Source organism: Suncus etruscus, chromosome 5 (genome assembly GCF_024139225.1).
Source record: "Suncus etruscus isolate mSunEtr1 chromosome 5, mSunEtr1.pri.cur, whole genome shotgun sequence".
In the NCBI taxonomy this organism is placed as follows: domain Eukaryota; kingdom Metazoa; phylum Chordata; class Mammalia; order Eulipotyphla; family Soricidae; genus Suncus; species Suncus etruscus.
The window spans coordinates 21,640,321-21,662,084 of record NC_064852.1 but is presented as its reverse complement, the minus strand read 5'-3'; the positions used below and the strand labels follow the sequence as shown (position 1 = coordinate 21,662,084).

General features: G+C 38.1%; 1 protein-coding gene and 1 non-coding gene across 2 annotated transcripts in view; one reads left to right on the top strand and one right to left on the bottom strand.

The window, feature by feature from the left end:
• Positions 1-3,233: 3,233 nt before the first annotated feature.
• Positions 3,234-21,764, top strand: part of RBM44 (RNA binding motif protein 44) — a 33,824-nt gene continuing 15,293 nt past the window's right edge. The window contains exons 1-7 of the mRNA XM_049773631.1: positions 3,234-3,306; positions 9,765-11,347; positions 12,023-12,081; positions 13,491-13,667; positions 15,023-15,206; positions 15,292-15,314; positions 15,448-15,532. Coding sequence (XP_049629588.1) covers positions 3,234-3,306; positions 9,765-11,347; positions 12,023-12,081; positions 13,491-13,667; positions 15,023-15,206; positions 15,292-15,314; positions 15,448-15,532 — 2,184 coding nt within the window. The remainder of the gene's footprint in view (positions 3,307-9,764; positions 11,348-12,022; positions 12,082-13,490; positions 13,668-15,022; positions 15,207-15,291; positions 15,315-15,447; positions 15,533-21,764) is intronic.
• On the bottom strand, positions 18,702-18,763 carry LOC126009925 (U7 small nuclear RNA). Its single transcript, XR_007496088.1, has one exon. It is a non-coding gene; the product is annotated as a U7 small nuclear RNA (small nuclear RNA).

Here is a 21,764-nt window from a genome sequence, read left to right as displayed (position 1 = left end):
CTCCGCCCCCCCTTTTTTTAATTGATTTTAGGAATTTTTTGTTCTATACAAGTAGTGAGAGAACAAATGTCTTGTTTTTTTGTTTGTTTGTTTGTTTGTTTTTGGGGGGGCCACCTGGCGATGCTCAGGGATTACTCCTGGCTGTCTGCTCAGAAATAGCTCCTGGCAGGCACGGGGGACAATATGGGACACTGGGATTCGAACCAACCACCTTAGGTCCTGGATCAGCTGCTTGCAAGGCAAACGCCGCTGTGCTATCTCTCCTGGCCCAATGATGCCACTTATCATAAAAAGCATACTAGATATTTGTTTTCAAGTTCTTTGGGTGTTTTTGTTGATGCCCATGATTATATTAAGGAAGTTTACCTTTACCATAAACTGTCTTAACTGCTATTACCATGTTTCCCCCTACATCTATTAAAATGATTATGTGGCTTTTTTTCTTCTTTACTTTCTTACTATGTTGAATAACATTAATTGACTTTCAAATGCTAACAAAGCCTTGAATTCTAGAGATAAGCTCTACCTTGGCATACATTTTTTTGGTATATTGCTGAATTTGCTTTGCAAAGTATTAGGATATAGGCATCTGCTTAGGAAATTTATTGGGTATTTTTTGTGTGTAATGTCCTTATATTTTGGTATCAAGATTATGCTGGATTTAAAACAGCATTTTTTTGTAAAAATGTACTTAAATATTTTTCTGAACCTATAGTATAGGAAGTTTTCCCTTTTCCTCACTGCTGAAAGACTTTGATTAAGATAGAATTCTGCAATTTTTAACCTTAAATAGCAGGGTTCATCTTTAAAAATGCATCTGGACTTTTTTTTTTTTTTTTTGGTTTTTTGGGCCACACCCGGTAACGCTCAGGGGTTACTCCTGGCTATGTGCTCAGAAGTTGCTCCTGGCTTGGGGGACCATATGGGACACCGGAGGATCGAACCGCGGTCCGTCCAAGGCTAGCGCAGGCAAGGCAGGCACCTTACCTTTAGCGCCACCGCCCGGCCCCGCATCTGGACTTTTGAGTGAAAATTTTTTGAGATTAAATTTTCTTAAGATAGATAGTAGAGGGCCCGGAGAGATAGCATGGAGGTAAGGTGTTTGCCTTTCATGCAGGAGGTCATCAGTTCGAATCCCGGTGTCCCATATGGTCCCCCGTGCCTGCCAGGAGAATTTCTGAGCATGGAGCCAGGAATAACCCCTGAGCGCTGCCGGGTGTGACCCAAAAACCACAAAAAAAAAAAAAAAAAAAAAAAAAAAAGATAGATAGTAGTATTGTGATTATTATTTCTGGTATTCATCTTAGGAGGTTTGGCTTTCAAGGAAGTGTGTCTAAGTTACAGAATTTATCAGATAATTTGCATATTCCTGTTACTATTTTGGGAGTTACCAAGGATTGAATCCAGGTCATCAAACATGTAAAATATTTCTGTATCCCTGAGCTATATATTCCCTTGTTCCCATTATGAATCATTTTCATGTCTGTAGGCTCTATAATGATTCCCCCTTTATCAAGACATTGGTAATCAGTGTTTTCCCTTTTTCCTTATTTTAGATATTCAGAATGTATTTATAATATAAAAACTCTGTAGTTGGAATTTTGTAAGCCAGTTCCTATTTCCATTCAGATATTTTACACTATCAAAAATATAGTTCTAAGTTATTATAGATATACATACAATTAATTCATACAACAGTCCTTTATAAGTACAATTTTTAAATTATTTTTTAAATTTTATTTTATTGAAACCATTGTGATTTACAAAGCCCTTCAAAGTTTTATTTCAGACTCCAATGAATCAGGGCCAATCCCTACACCAGTGTCAACCTCCCTATACCAATGTTACCAGAATGCATCCTATACACCACCTTTGCCCTCTGGCCTGCCAGTTAAGAACTGAGGGTAAAAAGAGTTAACTAGGAAGATATAATAGACCAGGGATGAGAGAGTGAATTTATAGTAAAGTATATAGTAAAGTATTTGTAATGTAGTAAGCAGAAGAGATGGGAAAGGAAGGTTGTAAATAATGTGGCAAGACTATATACAACATAGACAGGCATTATGTACAGTATAGACAGACATTAGACATAGAGGTGGCTAACAAACACACACACACACACACAATGAAGATAGATCCATATATTGCAGTTGAAAAACTGACCCACGTGGAATGACACTTCTGAACCTTTCTGACCTTTGACGATATCAAACTCCACAATCTCCCTATCTGCAGTGCTGCACAAAGACTTCTTGGGGTTTCTTTTAATTGCTGTCCAGTGAACAAAGACATCCTACTTATGTCATTTCTGTTAATGAATCCATATCCATTTCAAGCATAGAACCATCAAACAGTAAGACTTGGATTGCCAGCACTGGCTTATCCATCTTCACATAGTTTATCCCACCTGGTCCTGTACCAACCTTGGGAGAGAGTCTTTTGAGTGAGAATTTTTTATTCTTGACTATTGCACATATTTGTCAGACACCTTAAACACAGTTTTGCTTATCCTGCTGGGTCCAGTACTGGCCTTAGGAAAGTATTTTGAGTAAGGATTCTTCTTCACTACTGTAAAAGCACTCTTCCCTTCTTGGGCCATGTGCATGGGAGAATTTTTAACATATATGCTACGTTCATTTTGAAAGAGTATGGTAATACCCCAGGGCAGCTTGAGGCAACTCATAAAGAGGTTTATGTAAGCTTATATTCCAATAGAGGGTATAGTACATTCAGTGCAGCAAGAGGGGGCATGACTAGACTAGTTTCTTTATTCAGTACCCCCAAGAAATTTGTTACTCTACTCACTGTTTTAAAGTTTTTATGTCCCTGTTCAGGTGCCATTCTGTGGGAGGGGGTGGGTGGTCTCAGCTTGCAGTTTTGCACAAATCACTCTAAATTGTTCTTTTGGCCAAAGGTTGTTGAGCAGCTTCTTGGATCTTCCTGAGACAACCAAACTTCTCTGCTGTTTTTCCCTGATATTTGTATTAGTCCACTGTTCCTTTGAAGTTTTGAAAGATTGTGTTTTGTTTGTTTTAAAGTATTTGTTTGTATAACTGTCAACTTATGATTTTAAGTCATTTCAATGTGCCTGTCATATTATTTATTGGTCCCCTAATATTGTATCTAAGATGACTTATCAGTTTATTTTTTGTTTTCTTAATAGTTCTTAAAATATAATGTCCAAGTATAAATTGTTGAACATTTTTGCCTCTTCTAGAATACATCCTTGAACAATGCAGGCCACTTCAGTGGTGGAGATTGGTTCTAGTAAAGGAAACCTCAGTAATGGAAAAAACCTCCAGAAATGTGAGTTCTTTGTTCAGTTCTATTATGAGCATAATTGATAAATGTAATTCGGCCAATATTTCACCTCCATTGTTTTGTAAACAATGGATACTTAAACATTGATACTTTTTAAACATCCTTTCCAGTTAAAATAACATTCCATATGTTTTATTTTAGCGGGTTCTTTTCTCCTTCTCCCTTCTTCCCTCCCAAACTTCACTTGGATTCCAATCAATATCCTCCTGACTATAAAGCCTTTTCTTATTTTAGGTGCCATGATTTACAATATCATTAATGATAGGATTTTATCTATACAGTGTTTCAACATCACACTCTCCACCCCAGTGACCCCACCCCCACCCTACTTTATCCTTGGTCCTCCATCAAGGTAAATTCAGTTTTATAGACCAGTTCTCAGGTTCTATTGCCTTTGGGCTTCTGTTAGTCCCTTACTATGTTTCTTTATATCATATATATGGAGGTGACTCTTCATCTATTTCTCCTCTTATTACTTCATTCAGCATGATATTCACCATATCTATCTGTACACGAGTAGCAGCAGATTGCAATGTCTTTTCATGTAGCTGAGTAGTCTTCTAAAAGTGTATCTCTACCAATTTCTTATCTAGTCATCTTGTGCTCTTGAGTTGTTTGCAGAGTTTGGCTACTGTAAATGGTGTTGCAATGAACATAGCTCAAATATCTTTTCAGAAAAAAAGATTTTGGGGTCTTCACAGTAGATACAAAGAAGAGGAATGGATGCATCATATAGAAATTCAATTCTTAGGTTTTGAGAGGTGTCCATAGTGTTTTCCAGTACGGTTGAATAAGTCTACATTTCTCCCAGAAATAGATGAGAGTTCCTTTTTCCTCACATCCACACTGACACTGCTGATTTTGTGCTTTTTGATGTGTCAGTCTCAGAGGTCATATATTTTATAATTGTTTTGGTTTGCTTTTTCCTGATAAGGTATGCAGAGCATGTACTTTTATAACTACTGACCTTTGGTTTGTTTGGTTTTTCTTTTTTCTTTTTTTTTCCCCTCAGCTTTTGGGTTAAACCCGGCAGCACTCAGGTGTTACTCCTGCTCTGCGCTCAGAAATCACCCCTGAAAGGTTCAGGGAACCATGTAGGATGCCAGGGATCGAGCCAAGGTCCGTCAGGGTTGGCCGCATGCAAGGCAAATGCCCTACTGCTGTGCTATCGCTCTGGCCCTTATATGTGTGTGTGTGTGTGTGTGTGTGTGTGTGTGTGTGTGTGTATTTTTTTTAGGAAGCTTCTGTTCATCTCTTTTTTGAGTGGAGTTGGTTATGTTTCTCCTGTAAAATTTTACTAGTGCTCTTATATATTTTGTATATCAACCTTTATAAGATAAATTGGAGAGAAATATTTTCTCCCAGTGTGGTAGGGACTTTTAATTTATTTTTATCCATTGTTTCCTTTGTAGTGTAGAGGCTTCTTAATTTGATGTAGTCCCATATTCTATTTGCTTGGTCAGTAACATTAAATGACTGAGGTTGCTTTCTAGATTCAATATCATGAAGGCCCTCCCTATGTTTTCCTCAATATAATTTAAAAGACAATTTATAGTTTTAGGTTTGATACCAAGGTCTTTGATCCATTTTGGATTGACTTGTACATGGTATGAAATATGGGTCAAGGTTTATATTTTTACTTGTGACTGACCAATTTTCACAGCATTGAAGCTTCTTCTATTGAAGAAGCTTTTCTTGTTCTGCAATTCATGGTCTTAGTTCCTTTGTTGGAGATGTGCTACCCATTTGCCTGAGGTTCTGTCTCTGTCTCTCAATTCTAAATGGCTTTTCTATTGTCTACTCCTATCATTGTCATAGCAGTGTTTTATTCCAGACAAAGGGTCTAACACTTAGCTGGACATGTTCTTTCACACTACTGACTTTATACATGCTATTTTATTTTATCTTTCAACATACCTATCTTGTAATCTTCCCCTCTGGAGAAAAGGCTTTGTTCTCTCATTAATACATATATCGCTTTTCTTTTCCTTTATATTTCTCTAAGTAAATGTTTTCAGTAAAATAATTTTGCTTGAAAAAAAAAGTATTTTGTTTTCAAAACACCTAAGTGTAAAGTTTTTTCAGAAGACTTTTCTTCTCATATATTTAATTACTTATCAACACGACACTCACCCTCTTAAATTATATTCATCTATAATCAGGGTCTCAAACTCAATTTACCTGCGGACCGCAGGAGGCAAAGTAGGGGTGATCCTTGAGTGCAAAGTCAGTAGTAAGCCTTGAACATTGGGGGGTGTGACCCAAACAACTAAAACAAAACAAAACAAAAAAAGATTCCTCTAGGGCAGGGCCACAAAATGTTGTACGGAGGGCCGTTTGCGGCCTGCGAGTTTGAGACCCCTGAATTCTATATGCTTTTATTTTGACCCTTGAAAGTTATTAGTATTGTAGTATGCACTCATGTTTCCTTAACTTGTTTCCCTAATGGTAAAGCTAGCTCAAGGAAGCAGCAATATCTCAGAATAGCTGCCATATAAATAGTAAATACCTCACTGCTAAAGAATTTTATCTATACTCATAGTCAGCTGGATCAATAATAAATCATAACAAAACAACATAGACTGTGTGGCTTAAACAAGATATTCCCTCAGCACACACAGGTCTAGAAGCTGGAAGTTCTTCTAAATTAGAGCATTAGCCTGGATGAGTTTTTCTAAGGGCTCTCTTCCAACCTGCTGATTGTCCACATTCATTTTTCAGTAGTTATTATTTTAGTTGCCAAGTGTTTGAGCCTCTCCCTCCCTCCCCATTTCTGTTCATGTTTAACTTTCATTTTCCATAGTTAATTCAATTTCTATCCTCTTGAATTTATGGAGGTATTTTGTGACCCAGCAATGTCTCGTGCATGGTAGAAGAAATGTGTATTCTTTTTTTTTTTTTTTTTGGTGTGGGTAAGGAACCTTCTCTATATGTCTGCTAAGTTCACCTCTTCAGAACCATTGTTTTCTGTTGAGTTTTAGTCTATTTGCTGTATAAAGAGGTGATAAAATGGCGTTAAAGTCTTCAGCTACTATTGCTTTAGTGCCAGTATCATAGGACCTCATTAGGAGCATAAATGTTTAGGAGAGAGTTCATTATGACCTGTTTATCCCTTGATCATTGAGAAATGACCATCCCTATCTTTTATAACTTTATTTTAAAGTCTATGTTGTCTGATAGTATGATAACCCAGTTTCTTAAAGGAGTTTTTGTTTGATATGTTGTTTTCCAGCTTTTGACTTTGAGCCTGTTTGCCCTGTTGAAATGTGTTTCTCGTAGGTAGCAGAAATTTGGGTTCATTTTCCTCATCCATCTTGCCTCTTTGTTTCTCTTGATTGGTACAGTTAAGTTACTAACATTGAGAAATATTAATGGCATAAAGAGATTTTCACCATAATTCTGTAGAAGCTATATTTGTGAATGTGTGTTTTTTCTTAAAGAAGCCCCCTCAATGCTTGTTGCAATGTTGATTTCAAGGCAAAAAGTTCCTAAGCTGTTGCTTATCTGTGAAGCTCTGTGTCATTCCTTCAAATCTTAATGGTAGTTTAGCTAGTTAGAGTATTATTGGTGAGGAGTTCCTATTATTGAGGGTTTATTTGTTTTTGTTTTGTTTTTACTGTAACCCACCATTTTTATCTGACTCCAAGGGTCTCACTTGATAAATCTTGAATTATCTTAAAGAAGCTCCTTTGTAAATTTTTCTTTTTGATCCTGTTTCATTTAATATTCTATATCTCTTTGGCTCTCATAATCTATTTGTAGTTTTTTGTTTTTGTTTTGGTTTTTTTGGTTTTTGGGTCACACCCGGCAGCACTCGGGTTACTTCTTGCTGTATGCTCAGAAATCGCCCCCGGCAGGTTTGGGAGAACCTATGGGATGCCAGGATTAGAACCACTATCCTGCACGCAAGGCAAATGCCTTATCATTGTGCTATCTTTCGGACCCCTTATTTGTGGTATTTTATTTTGTTTTCTTTTTATTGGACACTTTGGGTCTCCATGATCTAGCTCCACATACTCTTCAAGTCTGGGAACTTCTTAGCAATGATTTCTTTAACTAATATTTCTTTATCAGAATTGCTTTCCTTGTATCTCAGGAAATTGGTTGATTCTTGTGTTGTTGGTCTTGAACTCATGCCATAGTTCTTTCATATACTGTTCATTGATTTTTAGACTTTTTCTCATTTTCTGTTGTTTTCTAGAGGTTTTACGCTTGGGGCTCACTGATTTTATCCTCAGTTGCTATTGCTTCTCTGCCAAGACCTTCCATTGAAAATTTTTTAACATAAAAAGTAGTATTTATTTTAAGGGTTTGTGAGTTCAATGCTTTAGACAAATTGTAGATACATGGATTTCACTTACTCCTTCCTTGTATTAGAATTAGCAAGTGGTGGGCCCAGAGAGATAGCACAGCGGTGTTTGCCTTGCAAGCAGCCGATCCAGGACCAAAGGTGGTTGGTTCGAATTCCGGTGTCCCATATGGTCCCCTGTGCCTGCCAGGAGCTATTTCTGAGCAGACAGCCAGGAGTAACCCCTGAGCACACCGTCAGGTGTGGCTCAAAAACCAAAAAAAAAAAAAAAGAAGAAGAAGAATTAGCAAGTGACCTCTCCACATATTTTTATTATGATTTTTATATATTGACCAAAGTGGCTTACATATCTTTCACAGTAATATTTTAGGTACATATTAACATTGAATCAGGGAATTCCCATTACCAAAATTGTCTTCCCTCCACCCCCATTCCCATCTTGCATCCCATGTCCCCTACCCTCACCCCCGGGACTGCTAGTATAAGTGGTCCCCTCTGAGTCTAGCTTCCTACTTAGTGATTGTACAAGTGTTTGGTCTTGGTAACCTCCAGTATTTCCCCCTCTATTTGAGAGGTGGAACTAGATAGTTCTAGATATGTGGTTTTGATTGAAGAAAAGAAAAGCAATAAAATGGGGTAAAAATTAAATAAGCCGAAAGTGGGCGGAGTCCTTATAGAGGCTCTTAACCTCAGTTTGAGAGAGGAACGGGAAAAAGGAAGTGAGACACCACAACAATACAAAAGGAGATATCAAGTAGAAAATCCAGTGAGCATTAATTTCACCCATCATTCTCTATAGTTTTCTGTTGCTTCTGATAGTTTTTTCATTGCTGACTTCCTTTCTGCACTGTTGTTTCTTTGAGCCCATTAAATATTAAAGCCTCTCAACATGTTATTTCTAAAGTCCTCAGCTGAGATATTTTAATACTAGTTAGTACAGGTTGAGTCTTCAGGTTACTCTCCTTGCTCAGTAAACTTAGTGGGGTTTTACTTTGCTTTCCTATTGTGTCTGTTGTAGTATGGAAGTGAATATTTGTAATTCACCACTCGTGTTCCACAATCCCTCACTCTGGAACTTTCTGAAAGATTCAGGTGAATGTGTTTCTCTGCCTTTCGTATTCAGGCTATTCAAACAAATTTGGTTGTTGCTAACTAGCTGATTCAAGTTTCACAAGAGGATTTCAAAAAGGCTTTCAGTGTCATTGGCTGTGCCTTTTTTGGGCTATAATTTAGGGCTCTATGATTTTTTACTACCACTACCACCTTTAAGTTTTGTGGAAATAGGTGACCGAAGCTAGGATTAGTTAAATATTAGTTGGGGCAGCCAAGTCATTCCGAGTAAATTCATCGTAAAAGTTCAATGTGTGTTCTCCGTGAAAAGATACTGTTGTTGGGGGGAATGAATGAGGTCCACATGCTTTTTATCTTGATAGAGGAGCAGTGTTCCTGACCTGAATTGGGGAAAGATAGCAGTTCCTGTTTGCAGGGGTCCTCAGAGCAGCTTGAGCTATAGGTATGGGGAAAGGTGTGATGTTTCTGGCCTGGGGATTGAGAAAGATACGGTGGGGAGTCAAGGCATGGTCGTTCTCTGATCTTTTCTGGTCCTAATGTCCCCATCTTCATGACATCATCTAGCCAAATAGTTCCCAAAATGGGGCTATCAGTCCCTGGGAGATTCTATGATAATCAGAGGGAGGACAGAGTCTACGTAGACTATGATGCAATTGGGGCTTTTTTCTATTTGCTTGCTTAAGGATGGGCACTGTATTAACTTCTTTATTTTTCTGAAAAAGGAGGCTTTGAGACACTGATGCATAGTTCTTTCATATACTCTTAATTTATTTTCAGACTTTGGGGGAACCTGTGATTTATTTAGCCCTGATTACCTCCCAAGAGTCCCATCTATAATTAATCTCATTTTGGAAGTTAAGGCTTCAGCATATAAATTTTGCACAGAATACAGTTCAGTTCTCAGCATTCATCAGGGATATCTAGTACATATTAAAATATCATGTTAAAAGCTTTTATTTCTTCACTGGGAAGAGCTTGAGCCAGATTGTGTCTGCTATCTTTCTTAGTATCTAGATTCCTTGATGCTATTGGTAACATTTTCTCCTTTTCTCATTTAAATCAGATGAACCTTCTAATAGTAAGAAAGAAAATTTATTCTCTTCCAATCATTGTAATGAGACCAGAATAAATTTGCTTGGTGAGTGGAATCCCTTGGCACCCAAACGAAGTGCTAATAACCAAAAAATCAACAGAATTGACAAAACAGATTTGTTAGAGCCATCTTTTACTATGGATCCAGATACTAACACAAGAAGTACTCACTCGCAGTCAGATGAGTTTGAAGACAGTATTGACTATGCTTTCTTGAATGAAACATATTCTATAGTTTACTCAGAGTCAGAATTAAAGAATGAAAGTGTTACTCACTTAAATTCAGAAATAGAGTCTGAAATGCAGAAAAAAGAGGAAATTGTTTTGGATATTTTGGAACCGCAAGGTAATAAGACTTTTGGCTTGGAAAATATTTCAAATGATTTTAAAGAAATTGCCGAAGATGTGCAAAACATTGATATAGATGAAGACTCACAGCAGGAATATCATAGTGCAGAAGAACAAGAATATATAAGTAACCAGTTATCCTTTGACCAAGCAGAAACATTAAATGTAGCTAATCTGAAAGTTGTTGAATTACAAAATGCTGGGCATGCTATTAAATGTACTAGCAACCCAGAAGATAAGCATAAATCAGAAAGTAGTTCCATCATCTCTTTAGATTCCATTGATGTTTCTGAACAAAAATATTTATCTCCTGTCTCCACATTACAGAATTCTGTTATGTTAAGAGAATATCATGATTCAGAGCATGAAAATGGCAAGGAAGAAGAGACTGGTTTAATGTATCACACAATATTTGATGAATTTTTACTGAAGTGTAGTCCTCTTGAAAAACAGGTAGCTCAGTCTCAGAATGATTTTTTGAAGCCTGAAAAGACATTAAAAACTAAAATTTATACAGGCAAAACAAAGAATCAAAAAGTTGAAATTAGGGGTTTTTGTGAAAATGCAAGTGTTCCTAACAAAATATTACAGCACATTGAAAATCCTGGCACATTAGCACAGGACAAAGCTTTAGAGACATTGCTACAACCCTATAAAGATTGTCAAACTTCCTGTACTACTTTTGATGATTCACAAATACTTGCCTATGGACATTCACATTCTAAAAGCCTACAAAATAATGCTAATCAAATCTTAGATTGTTCTGCTACTCCATCAGAGTTTTCGGTCAAAGATAATGAGTCAGTAGAAGATAACAGGATAAGAGTTGTTGATGGGAATACCACGAAGAAAGCCTACTTTCACAATATGAAAGGAGAATGTCCTGAGTCCATGACAAATGCAAAAAGGGACATACTTACAGTTAATCAGATGGTAGATGTTAGCACAGATTTTAGGGCTTGCTTCACAACCAGCACAGCAACCAATACAAGATCTTCTGTGGTATCTACGTCAAGCAACACGGAAATAACAATGATGAATAAGGAACAGCCTAATAAATGGCCCAGTGAGATGCAAAGTGTGGCTTGCAATACAGACTGGTCATACAATCAAGATAATGAAAATTCTCAGATGCTTACGTCAAATGAGTCATTGGGAAAATCTCTCTCAGTTGACAGTTTGAAACCTAACGGAAATTTTCTTAAGGTAAAACCAATATGATTACCAATAAGATGTCCTTTTTACTTTAGTAAGATGCAGTATATGCTAATGAGAATGTTTTCATTTGCTAAATTTAGCAGGTGTTTCTAGGGTTAGGAGAAAACGCTAGATGAAGGTAAAAGGAGAACAGATTGCTGCTAGCCCTATTCCTTGGTGACAGCTATTCCCAAAAAGTCCTTTTAAATTTGGGTTTTGGGCACTGGAAGATGGGTCAAAGGACTGGAGCACATGTTTTGCATGCTGGAGCTCTGAGGTCGATCTCAGCACTGCAGTGTTCCCTGAGCATTCCCCCAGGGGTATTCCTAAGTATTGAGTGTGGCTCCCAAACAAAACATTTACCAGATTTACAGTTTGGAAATCCAAGTATAATGTGTGGTGTTTGTTGTATTTTGTCTTTTTATGGGTACTCATGCATAAAATATACAGAGACAGTTATCTATAAAGGTGAAATATTGAAATATAACCTGTAAGTTTCAGATGTACATAATAATTGAAAACATGAAATTGAAATCATTTTTGAAATTTTGAATCAAAATTGAAATCATTTTACCTCAGTTTTGTTAAGGACTAGTCTTATAACCTAAAAGTTTGTTAATTTTTTTATTTTGTTCATATTTATTTACTGGGTGTTTCTAATTTGTTTTTAAATTATAATTTTAGAGTTCACTAGAATTAAGAAAAGCATGTGATCACACAGACTTCAAGAAACATCCCAAAGGGTAAAGTATGAGCTTACAGATATATATGAGGGAGGGGAAATATCAAAGTAGTAATTCTCTTTTTGTGCAGTGTACTTAACCATTTTAAATAAGAGTTAAGGGCCTGAGAGATAATTACAGCAGGTAACGCTCATGCCTTGCACATGCCTGATCTAAATAAAGATTTGATCCCCAACATTACATAAGGTTCACTGCTAGAAATTTTCCTGAATAAAAATAATAATCTGCAGTAAGTCATGTACTGTTGAGTGTGTCCCCAGGAATCAAAAAAATGTAATAAATAATAGTTAAAGGGGATTTTAGGAGATCATCTGGGGTGAGAGAGATAACATGCAGGTAAGGCATTTGTCTTGCATGCAGAAGGTCAGTGGTTCGAATCCCGGCATCCCATATGGTCCCCTGAGCCTGCCAGGAGCGATTTCTGAGCATAGAGTCAGGAGTAACTCCTGAGCGCTGCCAGGTATGACCCAAAAAACAAAAAAAAGAAAGATCATCTGCCTCAACCATTTGATTTCAAATTATAATTAGAACAATGTAATATGTTAAAGATGTTCACTTATTGAAATTACAGTTGCAGTAATTCCTTGAGAAATTGATGATATTTTTATTCAGCTCAAACACATTTATTGCTTCCTTTAATTTAATCCCAGTAAAGGCTGAAACAAAATAGTTCCATTGGAAAGTGTCATATATTTGAAGGGTAAATATCTATTTTCACATTTTAATATATTATTAAATGTTTCATTTCAAATTATTAAATGCTCTTAAAATTTATATAATAGTGGAAAAATAGAGCATAGGGTAGGGGAATAGGATAGTATGAGAAACCAAATTAGTTTTTCCACTCTGAGGTCATTTCTTCATTTTTCTAGTGAGCTTAATTCCATAATCAATCCTATAGAAGTTTCTAGGGACTAAAAAAGAGTACTGAGAACACCTAGAAATGGCAGTTAGTAGCAGGGGAGAATGATTCATCAAGACAATTAACTCTCAAAAGAAACATGCAGTAACTGGAGACTTTGATATAAGAGCACAATAAAAACAATTGCTGTGATAATGACTATTAGGAAAACTATAAATTAGCTGTGTTTTTTATTTAAAAAATAACATGTGGGTTGAAAATCGATTGATTCTGAATAAAGCCAGTACTTTACATTGGAATTCTTTTTTAGAAAAAGAAAGTATGAATTTGAGAATGTTCTACTTATATAACTTTAGAAATTATATATTTAATGTGATTCAACCCTTTATTTTCTAAAGCTTTTAAGTGTTCATACAGCCATTTCAGCTTTAGTAGAAACTGATTTAAAATTTTAAGAGGCAAATATAAAAAATGAAAAGCCTCTTTCTTGGAGGCATGTCATTTTCACAGAATGGAATCTTACCTAATCTAGTCTTTTACTTTAAAGGGAATTTGAACTTGCTAAAGAGATGGAGAAGGATTTGCCTTCAAATTGCTGTCAGAAAATAATTCAGAGAGCCATGAAAGCAGAATTGCACCTTTTACATATCCACTACCAGATGTGTCATCGCCATTGTAGTGATATTTACCAACTTGTAATGGAAAATAGAGAAGTATTAAATAGGTAACTATTGTTTTCTAAACTGTTTTCATAATTTATAACTAGATTTTTGTTCTAGAAAATTTATTTTCATTTGTGATGTGGGAAATGAAGGGTGGATTATAACTGGGTTTTGTGAGCTGGCTGAGGTCATTGACTATTTTTTTATAACATCGTTAGTCACCATGTGCAACATTCCCACCACCAATACCCCTCATCTTCCTCCTCTCCCCTTCCCCTTTCTGTATTTGAGACGGGCATTCTATTTCTCTCATTCACTACCATTGCCATGATAGTTGTTTAGTGTAGTTATTTCTCCAACTGCACTTACTCTTTGTGGTAAGCTTCATTTTGTGGGCCAGTTCTTCCAGCCCTCATCTCTATTGTCTGGGTATTATTACAATACTGTCTTTTATTTTTCTTAAAACCCAACTGTTAAACAAACAAAAAAAACCAACTTGTACATATACACAATGGAATACTATGCAGCTGTCAGGAAAGAAGTCATGACATTTTTCTATACATGGATGGATATGGAAATTATTTCACTGAGTGAAATAAGTCAGAGAGAGATATACACAATACTCTTACTCATCTGTGGGATGTAAGGCCTTTGATTTTAAAACATAGTGTTTGGAGCACTGGAGAGAGTTAAGCACTTTCCTTGTAGGCAGTCAATCCTAGTTTGATCCTTGGCACCTCTTATGATGTCTGAGTACCTCCACTCAAGGCCCTTCAGATTATCAGTGTGTGGCCCAACAAACAAGTTGTGTGTTGGTACCAGGGAAATGGCTCAGAGGGTTAGATTGTAGGAGGCCTGGCCTTCCATTATTGGCATCCATGATACCCAAACAACTCTATAATGGAGTGGGGGTCCCTGAGCACAGGAATAGTCCCTGAGTATAGCTAAATGTGTCTCCCAAACAAAAATTATGGACTATGCTTTAATAGATTGAAAGGTATCATTACATTTTGGGATGATGAGTTGAGTAAAAGGTTACTTTGGGAAGACAGGAATGGGAATCGGGAAAGTACTTGCCTTGCATATCTGAGGCCGAGGCCCTGGGTATGATCCCCAGCACCATGATAGTAATTTTAAAAGTTACATATCATATTTCTTTTTAAAGTATAAGAGCAGGTGAAATTGGAGGGTTGTCCATAACATTATATCATGATCTCTTTGTACTGTATATAAAGGGCTTCCCTTTATATATTTCCCCTAGGAAAACACATCTGCTGATTTTATTTTACTAAACACTTGGAAGAAAAATATTTAAAGATCTGGTTGAACTAGAATTAAGTGTATAATACTATTAAATATTAAATATTGTTAAGTGTTAAAGTGACCAACTTGATTCTAAATAATTTATTTTGAACAGGCATTTATTGAGTGATTCTACTAAGAAGGAATTAGGAGCAGTACTACTCTCGGTTTTGGGCGACCTAAAAATTCGATATATGAATCTGAAAGAAAAGATCAAGGAGGGCATTCCCTTGGAAGAGATGCCCCCACTCTCAATTGAGACCAAATTACTAGCTGCCTTCTCTTGTTTTGCTTTCAGGGTATGTAGTTATGTTTTATGAATGTTTTTCTTCATCTGGCCAGAAAACATTTTTAAACACATTTTTTCCTTTTTCACTCTTTTAGCTAATGAAAGAAGACTCATACATGTAAGTTATGTTTCACCTAACTAGAATTTACTACATCTTACAAATTGCTTACTGCACTTAAATTTAACTTTTCTGTTCTTATTCTTATTCAAAACATTGGTCATTTAATCTTATGAAATGTTTATCTGTTTAGCTTTCTAGGAGCAGATTGTGAACTTGATCATCAAAGCACAAGCGATGTTGATATTTCATCAAGCCTAAAAAACACAGTCTCTCAAGCAAAACTTTTAAAGGTTAATTCTGAGGTAAATAGAGGCCTTTGAAATAATGTGCATGTCCTCCCCCCACTCCCCGTCTGTGTTTCCACTGCCTTTCTTTAGGCATTTTCCCCTTACCCCATGGGAGGGGTTTTGGCTTTGGATCTTAATAAAGGGGGAGGCACGTGTGAGTTACTGGCTTGTGGATGAACAGCTTGTAGTGTGAATTTGGGGAGGGGTCACACTCGATGGCGCTCAGGGGCTACTCTTGGCACTGCGCACAGAAATCGCCCCTGGCAGGCATAGGGACCATATGGGATGCCGGAATTTGAACCACCACCTGTCCTGGGTTGCTCACGTACAAGGCATATGTCCTACGCTGTGGTCTCTCTGGCTCCTAGGTGTTGTGTTTTTGTTTTTATAGATAAGTTGTTCAAGATTGTGTTACCGTCATACAATGTATAACAACCTTCACCAGTGTGCATTTTCTGCCACCAACATCAACAGTTTCCCCCTCAGTCTTTCTGGTGCCCTCTTCCCTCTCACCCACCCTCTCCCACCTGCCACTGGGGCAGACATTTTATCTCTTTTCTTTTTTGACATTGTAGTTTGTACTACTGCTAATGAAGGGGTGCTATGAATGTTCTTTACATGTTAGATCCTTTTCCAACTGCATTCTCTGCTGTTTATGGCAAACTTCCTACCATGGGCTAGGTCCTCCTAATCATCACTATTGTCTTTGGATATCATCCTTATACTGTCAGTATTTTCTTTATATCACACAGATGAGTGAGATTATTCTGTTTATCCCTTCCCTCTGACTCATTTCACTCAGCATAAAGCTCTCCATATCTATCCATGTATAAGCAAATTTCATGACTTCATTTTTTCTAACAACTGCATAGTATTCCATTATGTAGATATACCACAGTTTCTTTAGCTACTCAACTGTTTTTGAGCCCCTGGGTTGCTTCCAGGTTCTGGCTATTGTAAATAGTGATGCTATAAACATAGGAGTGCAGAGGACATTTTTGTAATTTTTTTTGTGTATGTGTACCTGGGGTATATCCCTAGGAGTGATATTACTGGATCATAAGGAAGCTCAATTTCCAGGAATCTCCATATTGTTTTCCAGAAAGGCTGTACTAGACAGCATTCCCATCACCAGTGAATGAAAGTCCCTTCCCACATCCACACCAGCACTGGTTGTCCTTTATGAGTGTGCTGTTCTCTGTGGTGTGAGGTATACCTCATTGTTGTTTTGATTTGCATCTCCCTGATCATTAGTAATGTAGAATATCTTTTCATGTGTCTTTTGGTCATCTGTTGCTTCTTTGAGGAAATGACTATTTCTGTTCCCCATTTTTTGATGGGTCATATATTTTTTCTTGCTCAAATCTGTGAGTACGGGGCCGGAGAAATAGCACAGCGTGTTTGCCTTGCAAGCAGCCAATCCAAGACCAAAGGTGGTTGGTTCGAATCCCAGCATCTCATATGGTTCCCCATGCCTGCCAAGAGCTATTTCTGAGCAGACAGCCAGGAGTAACCCCTGAGCACCGCCAGGTGTGGCCCCCCAAAAAAATCTGTGAGTACGTTATATATATATGTATGTATGTATATAGCTTAGATATTAGCCCTTTATAAGATAGGTATTTAGTGAATAATTTTTCTCATTCTGTGAGTACCCTTTGTATCCTAGTTACTATTTCCTTTGACATGCAGATTCTCAGTTTAATGTAGTCCCATTTGTTTATCTATGCTTCCACTTTCTTCGACAGTGGTGTTTCTCCTTGAAAACTCTTGTAGTCTCAATGTCATAGAGTGTTTTACTTATATTTTCCCCTATGTATTATGGTTTCAAGGCATTTAATACATTTTGATTTGACCTTTATGCATGATGTTAAAGATAATTCTGAGTTAATCTTTATGCATGTAATTGACCAGTTTTCTCAATACCACTTGTTGAAGGGGCTTTCCTTGCTCCATCTTGTATTTGTTGCCCCTTTATCAAAGATTGGTTGTATACCTGAGGGTCAGTCTTAGAATAAATCTATTCCATTGATCTAAGGGTCTGTCTTTATTCCTGTACCATAATTTTTAATGACTGTTGCTTTATAGTACAACTTAAAGTTGGGAAAAGTGATACCTTCCAACTTCTTTTCCCAAAGTATTGCTTGAGCTATTCATGGGCATTTATTGTTCCAAATGATTATCAGGATTATTTGATCCACTTCTATTATTCTATTATTTGGTCAAGGTGTATGACCTTCTTGATGAGCCATTGGATCCTGTTTGCTAGGGGTGTTTTGGGGGGGGGCACACCTAGTGATGCTCAGGGATTACTCCTGGCTATGCGCTCAGAAATCAATCCTGGCTTGGGGGACCATATGGGATGCTAGGGGATTGAACCACGGTCTGTCCTAGGTCAGCGTGTGCAAGGCAAACGCCCTACCGTTGCGCCACCGCTCCGGACCACTGAATCCTGTTTGCTAGGATTTTGTTGAGGATCTTTGCATCTGTGTTCATCAAGGATATTTGTCTGTAGTTTTCTTTTTGTGTGTCATCTCTGTTTTTGGTATAAGGGTGATGTGAACGAAGCAGAGCTGTGTTCAAACTTTTTTCTCCCAAATTCTACCCACAACTGACAGTCTGGGTTGACATACCAAATGTTTGATTCCAGCTGATCCATTTTTATCCAATCTCTGGCCACTGCTTACACCACTCCTGTTCCTCTCAACACACTCAGCTGGGTTTAAACTCATAACCATTTCTTTAATTTTAGTTTGGGCTATAAGTACTTTTAAGTTGGAGTTTAATACATCTCATTAAATTAACTAAATATGTATGAAGGTAGTTTAGTTTCACAGAGTCTTAAGATCTAGATGCGGGGCCGGGCGGTGGCGCTGGAGGTAAGGTGCCTGCCTTACCTGCGCTAGCCTAGGAGACGGACCGTGGTTCGATCCCCCGGCGTCCCATATGGTCCCCCAAGCCAGGAGCGACTTCTGAGCGCATATAGCCAGGAGTAACCCCTGAGCGTCACCGGGTGTGGCCCAAAAACCAAAAAAAAAAAAAAAAAAAAAAGATCTAGATGCAATTGTAAGTTCTTCACAAGCTTATTTCTAATTTGTCAGAATTGTATATTATCTCTAGTAGTATTTGTATTTTCTTTAATGCAGTTTTTTTGGGTAGGGGGTGCCTTCCAGTAGAGACCAAAAAGCCTGCTAGACAAATTCTAAAAGAGCTGTAACATTTTAAATGTCGTTCTATTATTGTTTTTAGTCATAGCAAATTTTTATGAAGGTATTGGGGTTTATAATACTGTTATTTACACATGCCAGCACCACGCCTACCACAAGACAGCCTGTTTCTCTCCACTAGTGTACCAGAACCCCTCATCATCCCCATGAAATCTCAGGTCTAGAAACAACTTCTTCAGATTTTTACTATTTATTCTCTTGCTTTGATTCTTAGAATTGAAGTTCTGGGCTGGAGTAATTGCACAGAGAGTAAGGCATTTTCCTTGCATGTGGTCAACCCTGGCTCAATTCCTGGCATTCCATAAGGTCTCTGAACCTTCTACGATTAATTTATGAGCACAGAGCAAGAGTAACTCCCAAATGCTACCATGTGTGGCCCCAAAAACATATACACACACCAAAAATAAATAACATTGAAGTTCTGTGATTTATATTTTTATATTAATGCTTATTTCTAATAAACATAATTTTTTCCACAATAAATTATTCATTTAGAGGTGCCACACAGTTTTAAATTACAATACAGTGGGATAAGGATCAGAAAATAGTTAAGTATTGTTTTATTTTTTTTAATTTTTTATTTTTAATTATGAGAACAATGATGCAAAGAGGACAAGGTAAAGTTACAGTGAAAGCACAATCGCCCATAAACAGAGTTCTCAGAAAAAATCCCCTTGCTGACACCTAAATATTGAACTTACAGTCAAAAAAACATTAGGAAAAATAAGGCAGAACCCATGTACAGTTACTTTGTCCACAAGTCCATGTACAATTACTTTGTCCACAAGTCCCCAGATTGTAGTACATTATAACATTTCTTAGCAGTACACAAAGCAACGTAAAGCCATGAGATTTATGTGACTCCTTAACTTTGAAGGCATAGTAATTTTATATATTCATGCACATACATATTAGTTTAAGTTAACATCAAAAGTTTAAGAGGTTTTTTGGGGGGGTTATTCAAAAGGGCACAGTAAAAACGGTGTTAGAGTGGCAAATATTGTTTGCATAGGCTCACCAAAATATGGGGGTCATAGAAAGGAATAGCCTTGGTCCAAATACAAGGAGACCCTACCCCTGAAGTTTCCTGGCATAAGACCAACTCTAGGCTCCAGGCAAACTAGCCCATTCAATCCAAGTCATTGTAGTGCCAATACAGTTCCATTTTTCACACAGTCCTATTGTTGGCATCAGGTCTCTGTATTAAAGATCCTGGAATCTGCACATCCTACATTGACGTCAGGCTGGTGTGGAGTATCCTCTAGTTTCACCTCATAATTAAGGAGCAATACAGCAAGCCCTGTCCAGTAAGGAGGTCATTGTTCTTGTTAAGTCTTTTCAGTGTTTAGGGAAGTCTCTTTTGAGTAGATCCATGTCAGAGCAGCTGTAGGGTATTCCCTGGTAGAGAGGATTGCCTCCAGGTGATGTTATACACAACCTTGGATGTTTTGTAGATGTCTTCCCTAGATCAGGGGTAAATAGAGAATGCCCATTCTTCTGAGGCCTGTGCCAGGTCATTGCCATGTCAATGTTCAAGGTGTAAGGTCCCATTGCACTACAAGATTTGTGTGTTCCCATCTCTATTAGATAAGAACTTATTGGTATGTAGAGTATTTTCCCATTTTAATGTGCCTAAGCAAACAATAAATAGAGCCACGTGGCGTTATCAGAGTATATGGGGGCGTAAAAACACGTCCAACAATACCCATGATTTGGTTCAAACATAAGCATTAAACTGAGGGATTCTTTCACACCAAATTCCATATTGAGCAGTTCACAAAGAGAAGATAAAAAAAGGGGGGGGGGGAGAATCGTCACTGTATAAGAAAATATTCAGCAAAAGTTACAGCCGTCAAAGAAAACACCAATAAAACCTTGAAAAGACATATGTGTACTTTTTATGCCATTTGGAATAGTTGGGTGGGTGTTAACTCCAGGGCACCACTTTGGTCTGTGACTTAGGACTCTACAGTACTTAAGTTAGAAAGGGTAAATGAGGAGTAGATGATAGGGGTTAAGGAAGTTAAAGAGGGGGCTGGAGACATAGCATGGAGGTAAGGTGTTTGCCTTTCATGCAGAAGGTCATCGGCTCGAATCCCGGCGTCCCATATGGTCCCCCATGCCTGCCAGGAGCAATTTCTGAGCATGGAGCCAGGAGTAACTCCTGAGCACTGCTGGGTGTGACCCAAAAACCAAAAAAAAAAAAGGAAGTTAAAGAGAAAAATGATCTTTTGTAGGGGTGTGCATAAGAGCAGAGTACAAAATGGACATTCTGCATACATAAAGACATAATTCTTTTTTTTTTTTTTTTTTTTTTGGTTTTTGGGCCACACCCTGTGACGCTCAGGGGTTACTCCTGGCTGTGCGCTCAGAAGTTGCTCCTGGCTTCTTGGGGGACCATATGGGACGCCGGGGGATCGAACCGCGGTCCGTCCTAGGCTAGCGCAGGCAAGGCAGGCACCTTACCTCCAGCGCCACCGCCCGGCCCCATAAAGACATAATTCAATGATAATGAGTACTGTTAATGTATATTGTGCGTGCGGGGGCGCTAGCCCCTGCGCGATTTTGAAAATATAGACTGAAAAGAGATTACCAGTGAAGCTGGGAGGCCAGAAGTTCAGGGCCCCACCCAGAACCTCCCTAAGGAGCTGAATGGATAATGGGGGAAAGCCTAGGGTACCTTCAAACTCCACCAAGGGACCCAACTCAACGGCTTGCCCAGGCATGTGACCCGGGGAAGCCCTGGAGATCTGGAGCAAAGCGGCAGAGGGGTGCTCGGGTTACCCAAGTCCCGCACCTCCCCCCCAGGCCTGGTTAAGAAGGCCTGCGGCATGGTGGAGGCCAGCCGAACCCCATACTGCTAGGCTCCCGGCTCCCAGGAAGGAGAGAGATCCTTCAAAAAGCTGGGAGGCCATAAGTTCTGGGCCGCACTCAGACCCTCCCTAAGGAGCTGAATGGATAATGGGGAAAGCCTAGGGTACCTTCAAGCTCCGCCA